The 12,543-nt window shown below is 41.1% G+C and overlaps 1 protein-coding gene across 1 annotated transcript; it reads left to right on the top strand.

The window, feature by feature from the left end:
- Positions 1–6,608: 6,608 nt before the first annotated feature.
- On the top strand, positions 6,609–9,726 carry ARL14EPL (ARF like GTPase 14 effector protein like; the record flags this gene model as incomplete). Its single annotated transcript, XM_082784105.1, has 3 exons — positions 6,609–6,719; positions 9,148–9,287; positions 9,504–9,726. 3 exons carry the CDS (start codon positions 6,609–6,611, stop codon positions 9,724–9,726), a joined length of 474 nt encoding a protein of 157 aa, XP_082640231.1.
- Between the last annotated feature and the right edge of the window lie 2,817 nt (positions 9,727–12,543).

The following is a 12,543-nucleotide window of genomic DNA, read 5'->3' as shown; positions in this document are numbered from 1 at the left end:
AGGGAAGAGCAGCCATGCCAGCAGGTGTGGAGACCATGGGCCCAAGGGAGGAAGCTGGATGACCCTCTCCCAACAGCAACAAAGGGCTGGTGAGGGTTGTGGGGAAAGGCCTGGCTGAGGCAGCCCGCCTGAGCTAGGGTGTTATGGAAAACAAGAAAAGAGTTAAGCCATGTCTCTGGCTTTGGGCTTGAAACAGCACTGGCTGGGAGGAAGCAGCCTCTTTTGCTGCCATGAGGCCTGTCACTGGTGGGGCTGCGGACAAAACTTGCTGGTGCCAAGCTGGTCTGGAGGCAGGATTCACAGCTCCTGCCCTGGGGAGAGAGGTGTTTTGTTCTCCCCTGGTGTCACACAAGACTGTCATGACCTCTTCTTATCAATATCTCTACAAATAAGTTTGTAGTGACCTTTTCAGAGCACTTTCTTTTTTTTTTTTTTTTTTTCTTTCCACTGAACACCTCACCTGTAATTACGTTTAAACAATGAAACCACAGAGCCCCAAGAAACTATTTACAAAAAGGGTAAGGACATTACACACTCATTTTTAATGCTTTTAAATCCAGTCTCTCCTTTCCAGCTGCCTCTTTCCTGCTAGCTGCAGGATACAGATGCACTCAGGTGCATGAGAAGTACCAGCAGAGGCAGTATTCAGTCTGCTTATCTGATGCTGTTCTGAAAAACTACCAGCAGCAATCTGTTTCCAATCAGTTGCAAATTTTTTATTGTCATTTAATGGTGGAGGGAATTTGCATGGAGGAAAGCTGACAGTGAAATGAATAATTCAGTCTGCCTGCAGAATAAAGCCTGTCCAGTGTTGGCCTGGCCACTGAGATACTTGCATAATACTCTTATCTTTTGGGTGATGAAACAGAAACCTGTTTATATATCAGCCAATAAGTTTATATTGCAGATCTCAGTGGCACAGAAGGAAGGTGCAGTGGTTTTGGCTGGGATTGTTAATTTTCTCCATAGCATCCTGTATTGTGCTGCGTTTTAGATTTGGAACCAAAATTGCTGATAACACACCGATGTTTCAGCTCTTGCTGAGCAGTGTTTGCACAGAGCCAAAGGTTTTTCAGCTTCTTATGCTGCCCTGCCAGCAAGGAGGCTAGGGGTGTGCAAGGAGCTGGGATGGAGCAGGGCTGACCCTAACTGACCAAAGGGATACCCCATATTACATGACATCATGGTCAGCAATAAAACTGGGGGTAAAGGAGCAAAGGGGGGATGTTTAGAGTGATGGCATTTGCCTTCCCAATAAACTGTTAGGCATGATAAGCTCTGCTCTCCTGGAAGTGTCTGAACATTGAATGAATTCCTTGCTTTGACTTGCTTGCATGTGCCACTTCTGATTTACCTATTCGGCTGTCTTTATGTCAACCCATGATTATTCTCACTTCTACCTTTTCAATTCCCTCCTCCACCCCCCCGCTATCACTTCTGGGGGAGTTGGTTCTTCTCCCTTCCCCTCTCTTTCCCTCGCCTCCCCTCTCCTCCTTTCTACTCTCCTCTCCCTTCCTCTCCCCTCTACTCGCCTCTCCTCTCCTTGAAATAATAGGGACATTTGCATCACATCTCCCAATACATATTTGCAGTTGCATACTCAGAGAAGGGAAGATTTGCCTCTGTAGGAACCACTGGGAGTTTTGCCACTGGTATCAATCCCTCTAAATGTCACCAAAAGCTTTAATGTATGTGTATACCCTCACTCATAGCCTAACAGAGTACCAAACTATTCTGAGTAGATTTCAGGCTGCTAGCTATTATCTGACATGATAAAAAAAAAAAAAAAAAAAAAAAAAAAAAAAAAAAACTAACTAACTAAAAAAAACAACAATACATCCTTGATAATTCATGAACATAAAGTTCAAAAGTTCATATATGTATAAGTATTAGGAGGACACCAAACTGAAGAAAATGAGATATTAAACATAACCTGGTTTAATAATACATTTTGTATTTGTAGAGATATTAATTCCTCTTTTCTGCATTATATGGAAAGATCAGAAAAATAATGAAAAATATGTAGGAAAATAAAACAGGTGGTAGTTTTTTATCTGTTTCTTATTGTTGCAGGAGTACCTTGGAGGTTTAGATTTTTCTTCTCCCTTGAGGGATTTCTGTTTTATTTTTCAGGACAAGGAAGACAGTCTGGGAAACAAAACAAGTGCATGTGTAGCATCATTTAAATCACCTAGCTAAGGTCTGCTGCTAGAAAGTGTTTGTTTGTTTGTTTGTTTGTTTTGGTTTGGTTTGGTTTAGTTTGGTTTGGTTTTAAAAATGTTTGGAGGGAAAGAAAAGAAAATAGTAAATGATAAATATACTTGCCCTCAGACTGGGTTGTGAAATGCCTTAGAGAATGGATGATGAAGTTAAAAGGATGTTCTGAACTATTTGTCTAAGCACACAGAAGAATTTATAAGACTTGACAGCTTTGGATGTCCTTTAGGTTTTAGTAGCATTCTAAGGAAGAGCAGTGAAAGCCATCAATGATTGTGGCATGCTGGCAACTGGCATCTGGAGGTAACAGGAGGAGCCTGAATTGACTCCATCGGGAAAATAAACAATCACGAAAGGCAGCAAGCTAAACCGTGAGGTTGTGATGTCAGTGTAGCTATTAGGGAGTGTATTTATTTGGTGACTTTTGACTATTGGAGATGAAAACAGAATCCAAACATTTTGTCTAAAAGGTATATGGTAGAATATGACTTTGCTGCATCCTTGTTCTGAAAAACAAAACAAAACAAAACAAAACAAAATGTAAAATGCAATAGTTATTACAGTTTTGTTATTTAGTTATTCTTTAAGATAAAAAAGCTTATACGTTTGCTCTATGAAGACACAACAGATGGAAGTAACACGAGGATTCTTATTCCCATTTTTATTGTTTCTCTATTTACACTCTTTGTGATAAGTACTACTTAAAAACCATAATTAATGAGACAGGAAGTGTGAGGTTCTTTAAGATTGTTACCTGGCACTGTCTTCAGCCTGCTTCTCCAGGGAATGTTATTTTGATTATTTGTCTTCTGTTTCAGTCACTGTGGGGCTGACGTCATACTCTCACTGTCAGAGGAACTGTGCAGCAAGAAACCTGTGCTGTGACAGCCTCCTTCCCTGGTAAGCACAACATAAAATTCTGGAGAAGCTCCTTTCTTTCTTATGGTCTACTCTGAACTGAGCATATCCCCTTCAGAACTGCAGTTTTTCAGAAGGTGAGTCTGGCAGATCTCTTCTGCCTATTGCATGACCACCTGCAGGTGCACATGGTTTTTAAATTCTCTCTAAGGGTTCTGCTAAAGGATCCCCCACTTCCAAGTATGGCAGAAAGGCTCTTGGACTAGAAGGGAAAATTCATGATGATTAGTTTTATTTTACTGGGAGAGGGCAGGATTTGCTCTGAGGGACTCTTGTCACAGAATGGGCCACTCTGGCACCATGGAGCAATCTCTGTTACCACCAGAGTAAACCCTTGCTGAGCTGCAAAAGATGAGACCTATTTCTTCATTTGATCTATGTTTCCTTGCTGCCTTAAAGGCCATCTCGGGAACACAGATGCACATTTGGGGGTATGAGAGAAGGTGTACACAAGGTGGTAAGTGGCCTTTCCACTTCATGGCAGCTCAGCCCACAACTGATTCTGAGGAAGATTAATTTATTCTCATCCTTAATTAGGCTGTCACCAGATTTCCTATAGAGATTTCAAGATGCATATGAGAATGTACCACAAACCTGACTACTGGTCTCAGCCCACAGACATCTCTGAAAAACTACTTTATGAGGAAGATGTGACCATTGAAATGTCTCATTCTAGTCCATTTGGGTATAGGGTTGCACCCTCTTTTGCCCTGGTGAAGGTGAGGGACATGGTTACAGATCCAAGCCAGAGGTCCCCTGGAGTGAACAAATGCAGCTTGAAAACAGCATGCAATCACTCTGGAAAGCCCTACAGAGATACTAGCTGTAGGCTGCTAAAGTATCTGGAATGGTGGTCATCACATTTCACCAGCTGAAATATTTAGACAGTGCAATCTGCAAGGATCATAAATAGGAATATTAAATTCTTGAAAGAGCAATACAGGAAAATATTTCTCTTATGAAAATCATAAACAAATGCAGCTCCTTCCAAATCCCAACATCTTCTGAAACTATTCTCTGAACAGAAACATCTGTCACTTGGATAAGACCAAGTCTCTTTTAATATAACACAGCCTCTGATTTTTTCCTCCCCTAATCTGCTTTTAGCTTTGCTTTTGGCTGTGCCAAGGATCTGTGTTGAAATTGCCATTTCTCAGCCGTATGCTGCAGTCACAGCGGTATTTTGGGTTGTGGCTGATCACCCCCAGGAAGATCTTGCTCTGCTAAAGAGATTTTGGAGAGCAGAGTTTTTGGGGGAGGAACAGTGCAACTAGTGTCTTTCCTCTAGAGACATCAGAGTTGAAATCTGAATGAAAATGACTGGAGTTGAATGCATTGTCCCTGGTTTATCACTACATCCAGACACAGTAGACCAAAAGTTTACTCACATTGGATGGATAAACAGTACTTCAGGAAAAAAAAAAAAAAAATCATTTCCTCTGGTTTTGCAGACTTGAGAGTGGATGTCTGAGTTTCACAGTCTCCCTCTTTTCCCCATCCTTCCCCCCTGTCAGGACATGTTCTGGAGGAAAATGAGTCCTGTGGGTCTCACCAGTTTCTAAATCTTGCACAGTTTCCTAGTCCCTTATTGTCTTTCTTGGAGATTAAAACTTAACACTTTATATCTACAATTATGTGGAGACAGAAATGTGCTACATTTTCTCTGCAGAATATACTCAATTAGCACCTGTGAGGGTATTTGAAGTATGTTGTTTGGAAAGAGACATGGCCTTGTTCCTTTTCTGCCAAGATTTTAGAAGTGGCGTCTGATTTGGGATATTTGGCTCCAGATAAAAGCTAGGACCTAGTTTACAAAGGGGTCAAATATTTACAACACCAAAAGACACTGGGAAATTCTGCACACTTACAGTGGTAGGTGCTGATGGCTGTCCTGCTCCTGGAGGACAAGCAGGCAAAGATGATGCTCGTGCATACTGATAAAGTGCTTTGACAATGTTACGTGCATGGTTGAACATAAGAATAGATGTAGGAGGAAAATCCTTATCAGGACTCCAGGCTGAGTGCAAACTGAGAGCAGTGTTCACTTTCTGTGGAGTGGTGGCTTTCTTTCTTGTTTTATTTGTGGGTCCCTAGCAAATTTCCAGGGAAGCAGGCTCTCCCATAAAGCAAATGTTAGTTGCCTGTTAATAGCTTTTCTTTGCTAAGCCTGTGAAGATACCTGAGTACCAGGATTGAAACTTGCTCCAGAGCATCCTGTTGTGAAGAGTGTCACTGAATAAGATAAAGGGAAAACCTCTCTGAAACAGTTTGAAGGCTGTTCTTCTGCCTCTCAAAGGAAGTGTCACCTCCTGCTACTACAAGCTCACTTCTTTCTCATTGCTAATCCTACTTTGGCTGCGGAGAGGTATTAAAGGCCTGGACTCCTCTCCTGCTTCCCACAGAGAGATGCTGGCCCTTTGGTAATGGTTAAGCAAAGATCTCTGGAATAGGGCTTGGGCAACAATCCTAATGCACAGGGTAACCTGGCAAAGACCCCTGTGCTAATTGGCAGAGTTAATGGGAGTGACTGGGCAGCACCAGGGGAAGGGTTAGAGGAACTCCAAAAAGAAGGTTAAATACTTCTGGTGCTGCCCGCACTAATGAAGAGGCACTCGAGTTACATACTTGTACTAAGTTGTAAGCAAGTGGTTTCACAAGCTGAGTAAAAAGAAGTAGTTAACATCTATCCTGAACAGTTGTCACCACCGTTTCCGTGTGACAGGGAGGAGAAGGATGGCATTTGTAAGGCAGACTCACAGAACCCATAGTCCTCATGGGTGCTTTGTTAGCTGACTAAGTGATGCACTTTTTTTCCATTAAACCTAAAAAGTTAGGTATTATTACTATTATTAACTATTATCATTATTACTAGGCTCTATTTATAAGCAAAAATCTCTTGCAAATCTAGTGGCTGAAATATAAATGTCAAGAAGTTTTCTTCTAGTTAATCGGCTGAAAGCCTCCAGAACCACCCTCCCCACTCCAATCAGCCCACCCGCTCATTTTTGGAGCATTACAAAAGGAATTGCAGCTAGAACAACAGTGTCACCTTCTGGTAAGCGAAACGACTGCTCATACCTTCTGTTGGCTTCAACTCCACTGGACACCACAGATGGTTTTTGTGCGTTCAGTGAGAATACCGGTCCTCACTTTTATTACATTAAAGGTGACAAAGTGGTGATGTGGAGTTAGTAGCAGACTCAGAGATGACAGAATTGCTTTGAGTTTTGCTTAATGATGAATAACAGAATGGCTTTGGTGATACAGCTCTATATTATATTATTTTAATGCAGTTTTAAAATCAGGGCTGATACTGTGCTGCATTTTGTTATGTGTTTGGTGTTGGTTAATAACACATAAATGTCTAATGTGGATATCACCTACTAACCTTAAAATGTTCACTTAAAATTCTGAGATTCTTACACTTTTGTATATATCTAACATGTGTGTATGTATTTCATAAGAGTAATCAAATGAGTGATCACATGGAAGCAAATGGCAAGAAAAGCAACACTGGACAGAAAACATCTGCAGAAGGAAATGTCTCTCCTACTAAGGACTGCTCAAAAACCCAAAAAAGATTGGTATGACTTCTCTAGTCCCATTTTGTTGTCAAGATCCTTGCCATTTGCCTTCAATTTCTTTCATGATTATAAAAATAAAAAGCTGGAGTCATAGGGAAATATCGGTAATGACAACAGCAAAATAGTCAAGTTTGCAGGGCAGTAAGATAGAGGGCTAGGAGTACTTCAGAGCTCTAAGTAAATGTGAAAGAAAAAAAAAAAGTATTCTTAGAGGGATAACTTATGATTTGTTTCAAACTTGAAATCACATTTTTTATGATCACAGGCTGTGATGACACTGGAATATATCTTCTGCACCAAAAATCTACCTCACACTCCAAAGCAGAAATGTCTGAATAATGTAGGTGCATGAGATTGCCCAGTTAGTTTTCATGAGAATTCAACTGAAGATGCACAGCACCAATGACCTGTAGTAAATAAGTCACTAAGTCAGATCTGGTCACTAGTGGTGTTCCCCAGGGCTTGGTACTGGACCAGTCCTCTTTAATATCGTTATCGATGATCTGGATGAGGGGATCGAGTGCACCCTCAGTAAGTTTGTAGACAACACCAGGTTAGGTGCGTGTGTTGATCTGCTGGAGGGTAGGAAGGTTCTGCAGGAGGATCTGGATAGGCTGCACCGATGGGCTGAGGTCAACTGTATGAAGTTCAACAAGGCCAAGTGCCGGGTCCTGCACCTGGGGCGCAATAACCCCAAGCAGAGCTACAGGCTGGGAGATGAGTGGTTGGAGAGCTCCCTGGCAGAGAAGGACCTGGGAGTATTGGTAGATAGTGGGCTGAATATGAGCCAGCAGTGTGCTCAGGTGGCCAAGAAGGCCAACAGCATCCTGGCTTGTATAAGAAGAAGTGTGGCCAGCAGGGCTAGGGTAGTGATCGTCCCCCTGTACTCAGCTCTGATGAGGCCGCACCTCGAGTACTGTGTTCAGTTTTGGGCCCTTCGCTAGAAGAAGGACATCGAGGTGCTTGAGCAGGTCCAGAGAAGGGCGACGAAGCTGGTGAGGGGTCTGGAGAACAAGTCCTACGAGGAGCGGCTGAGGAAGATGGGGTTGTTCAGCCTGGAGAAAAGGAGGCTCAGGAGTGACCTTATTGCCCTCGATAGGTACCTTAAAGGAGGCTGTAGCAAGATTGGGGTTGGTCTATTCTCCCACTTGCTTGGCGACAGGATGAAGGGTAATGGGCTAAAGTTGCACCAGGGGAGGTTTAGGCTGGATATTAGGAAGAACTTCTTTACTGAAAGGGTTGTGAGGCATTGGAATGGGCTGCCCAGGGAAGTGGTGGAGTCACCATCCCTGGAGGTCTTTAAAAGATGTTTAGATGTTGAACTCAGTGATATGATTTAGTGGAGGACTTGTTAGTGTTAGGTCAGAGGTTGGGCTAGGTGATCTTGGAGGTTACTTCCAAGCTAGACGATTCTGTGATTCTGTGAAGTGCATTCAAGAGCATGTATATTTCTAAATCAGTAGATTGGACTGAACTGCCACTGTTTTCTCCATGAGAAACAATGAAGGAACTCAGCTGATTTTGAAATCAGTGTGGATTCTGAAAGGATCAACACCCTCCACAAAAGCCGAGGGGTGGCAACTCACCTCCATTTTTAAAATAAAATATCAATTTGTATGCACATTTATGCCTGTGCATAATGAATTATAACTGAATATATAGTGTCCACAGTCATTGTCTAAAGAGAAATTGACAGAAAGCCCAAGATGACTTTAGAAATGACTGTCAACATACATGGGCTATGTGGAGTCACAGGAAACAGAGCTGAAGTTTTAACCTCCAGAACTATTCAGCAGTTTTAGATAAGTGCAAACATGAATTCTATAAAACATGCAAGAAAATACTTCCTCCTATATCTCAGAAACTGTGTCTCTACTAAAGGTGTTTAGTTTAGCTTCTTTACTTTTGTCTGTGCTTGTCCCTTGGTTATCACTTACCAAATACACTAGCTGCTTCTCCACACATTTCCTTTGTCCCAAGACTGTTTGAACAAAGCAGAGTTATAGGCACCTCAGTGAAGATAAGGGCCAATCCAGTTGAGATGTGAATGGTTATATTACTTGTTTTTACATAATCAATCAAGTTGAAGAAAAAATATGTGATTTCTGCCTCCCACAAGACAACTTTCAAACCATGCCACTGTACCCGAGTAAGAATCTCTATTCAGTCCTGACTGACTGTTCCCTGTCCTGTTAGGTTCTACATTTTTAGTCAATGGAATAATCAATTAACAGCTAGACAAGGAAATATTTAAAACAGTATTACCTTAATTTATGTTGAGTTTTGCCTCACCTTTCTACCTGTGTTGTTTTGAGTTATCAAGAATACTTACTGTCATTTGGAAGACAGGGAGGGCATTTGGTAGCTAGTAAATGTTTGTTCTACCTACAGAAATTTTTGTAACTTTGCTCTTGTTTGTTTTTCTTAGCAACAAATCGAGAGACAACTAAAATGCTTAGCTTTTCAAAATCCAGGACCTCAGGTAGCTGACTTCAATCCTGAAACTAGAGAGCAGAAAAAAAAAGCATGCATTTCACAGATGAACCAAGATTTTTTTAATAAGCCCAAGTAAGATATAATATATTATATATTTCTATTTTAAAATGGCTAGCATGCCGTTTTTACATTACATTATATTTACATTTATAAATGGAATGAATAAATGCATTAATATTTTTCAGAGTGATTTTTTATTACACATGAAAGCAGTTCTGGGGGAAAAAAACAAAAAACAAACAAACAAAAAAACAGTCTCTAATAATCACTTTTTCTTTGCTATTGCAGAATTATGAAGAAGTATGACAAACATGGCCGGCTGCTTTGTAATAACATCGATTTGTGTGACTGCCTGGAGAAGAACTGCCTGGGTTGCTTCTATCCTTGCCCCAAATGCAATTCAAATAAATGTGGACCAGAATGTCGCTGCAATAGGAAATGGGTTTATGATACAATTGAAACTGAAGCTGGGAATGTGATCAGTGCTTTCCCATTTTTTATCAATGACTGATTTGGGGCTGATAGCTTTGGTGCCTGAGCAAAGTTCTCATTTCTTCACATTTTGTTAAAGCATATCTTGACTTTGTGAATTGTCTCTAGTGAAATATCTAGCAGTGGTGATTGTGCTTCTTTATTGCTGCCTACGTAGCATACTTTAACCTTTCACATTAAATAAAAACATGCATTTCATTCTTCCATAGCCATGTGAGCTTTACTGAGGCACCTAGTGAGTTCTTTCTGAATCCTGACTTTCTTAAAATGAAGGTGTATGAACTGCTGTGGACAGACAATTTTCTTACCCTGGGGAGCGGAACCACATTTCTTGTAACCTTTTTTTTTTTTTTTTTTTTTCCCAATCTCTCCACTTGTGCATTTACTCAGACATTTCTTTTGTGAACACTTACCCAGGTGCCTTTCCCTTCTGATGCATTCATGTGTTGTATAGATTAAGTGGGAGTTATTTGAGCTAACACTGTCTTCTAAAACTAGGTCACCACCTTCTGTGTCACCCAGTATATAAAGAGGAGGAGAGTGGAAACTACTTGTCAGCTCTTTCTTGCTGTGTCCAGGCTACAAGACATTTTTTTCCCTGGCATTTTTTTCCCCTCATCAGCATATGGTGCACTCTCCTCGATCAGTCATTAATTATAGCTCACACTGGAAATAAAGGGATTAGATATTTTTGCCTCTGGGCAGAAAAAGTCTCTTCAGTTCCAGAAGTCTTCTTCTTGCTAAAAGACATTACAGATTTCAAATACCACAACAGACACCCTGTCTTTTTAGGAGGTAGTTATTTTCATTTATAATGGGCACTCAGGGTCTCCTCTTACACCATTTTTAAGGAGTGAGGATCCTAAATCATGCAGGCTGTCCCAGGCCATCTCAAATTGCATACTGCTAAGTGGGGGAATCATCCTCTGGGCCCACTGCTTGTTTTTCCTGAAGCGGCTCTCTGATTTTTGAAATTGGTAACATTTTTCTTCCCTACATGAGGCTGTTGCCTGTGGACAGAGGCCCCCTGCTCCAAGGTACAGGTATCTCCCTGTAGGAGAAAATTCCTAGAACAGACCCCAAAAATACCTTAACATCAGAGCCTACTTCTGAGTTGATACCTCAGAATGATTTTTTGTCCCTTGCAGATAATGACACTTTAATACTTAAGCTTGTAGTATAAAAATGACACAGTACCAAGAAACTTAATAGTTATATCTGCTATGGTGGTTAAAACGCTCTATATTTGGCTCTCAAATCTGATCCTGTTACCTCAGATACCTCCCTGGTCCCAAAGTATCCTTTGACCTGTACTAGGAGTCCAAGAAGTCCACGACTACCTCTGAACCATATTCCTTTATGGTAAGTGGAAATCTTGCCAATACACTCAGGTTTGTCAATGGTTTCTTGTTCCAGGCATGCCACAAACTCCGTCTGAACTTGACAGAAGAAGCAGCTGTTGAAGAAAGTGAAGATGACAGGAAGATGTCAGACTTTCTTTAAAATAATTTAAACAGATTTGAGCGAGCTCTTCTTTCTTTCCACTTAGAGGCAAAAAAAAAAATAAAAAAATAAAATGTTTCTCAAGTGAATTCCTGTGGTAAAGTTACATTTTAAATTATATGTGTAATGTGATTAAACACCATGTGTAAGTATTCAGAATCCCGTTATTGAATTAATTAATTTTGCTTTATGTTTTTCACACTCCATCAGAATCATGGCCAAATGCAAAGGGTGAGAACTCTGTCACTAACACATTCAATGCAACCTTGAAAATATCGAAAAAACAAACACAAAAACAAGAACGAAAATCTGCAAAAATCAGAAGTGAGACCCAGGATAAGGATAATGAAAATAGGAGAAAGTTGCAGAGGCACATCTGTTGAGGTTTGGGAGTGACTCCTTATTGTCGCAAGGAATGGCCCTACTAACTTTTCCCTTATTTCCAAGTTGGCAGCTGATTGTGAACAAATATAACCACTATTAGGACATTCAGACACAGGAAGGATAAGGAAGGAAGGGAGGGAGGAAGGGAGGCAGGAAGGAAAGAAGAAGGAGAGAAAAGATCTGTGTCACTGTTGTGGTTCAGCCCTGGCATGCAGCTGAGCTCCACATAGCCACTTGCTCACTCCCAGCTCCTGGTGCACCTCCAGCCTCCTCACTGGTGGGGCAGCACCACAAGCTGAAAGGTCCTTGGCCCTGTGTTCTGCAACAACTGAAGCATTGCTGTTTTCACCAGCATATTGTTTTCAACCATATTTTCACCACAAATACAAAGCACAGCACCACATGAGCCTTTATGAAGAAAATTAACTCTATCCCTGCCAACATCAGGACAGTCAGCTTATGCTTATACTGGTTGTGAAATTTAGTGGTAGATGCATGTATATAAAAATTACAAAGTTCCCACATCTGATAGGTTCCATTAAGCAATTACCCTAAGCCACACTGGATGACACCATGGTTACAAATAAAATCCCATAGCAGAAAAGGCAGAGGACATTTCTCAGCCTCTTATGAAAATGCCTGCTCTCCAGATGAGACTAGATCATCCTTTTACCTTGTCAGTCCAAACAGAATTTTTTTCCTTAAGGAATGGGTTTGTTTTAGAAAGCTAGTGCTTAAAATGATAAGGGGAGGCAGATCAATGAACTGTTCCATGAGGTCTGTCATTCCTTCTCTCTCTAGATTATGCAGGCTAAACAGTTCGTGACACTGTCAGTTTACTTAGCATATCTGCTCCTTGTCCATGTGGCTGCTTTTGCTCACCAGTGATCCCACAGCAGCTTAAGGAAAGATGAAAGCACAGGTACACATCAAAGTATAGCATACCTAA

The sequence above is a fragment of the Aythya marila genome (assembly GCF_965140915.1).
Source record: "Aythya marila genome assembly, chromosome: Z".
Classification (NCBI taxonomy): Eukaryota; Metazoa; Chordata; class Aves; order Anseriformes; family Anatidae; genus Aythya; species Aythya marila.
The sequence above is the reverse complement of the archived record's forward strand: the minus strand, read 5'-3'. Positions and strand labels throughout refer to the sequence as shown.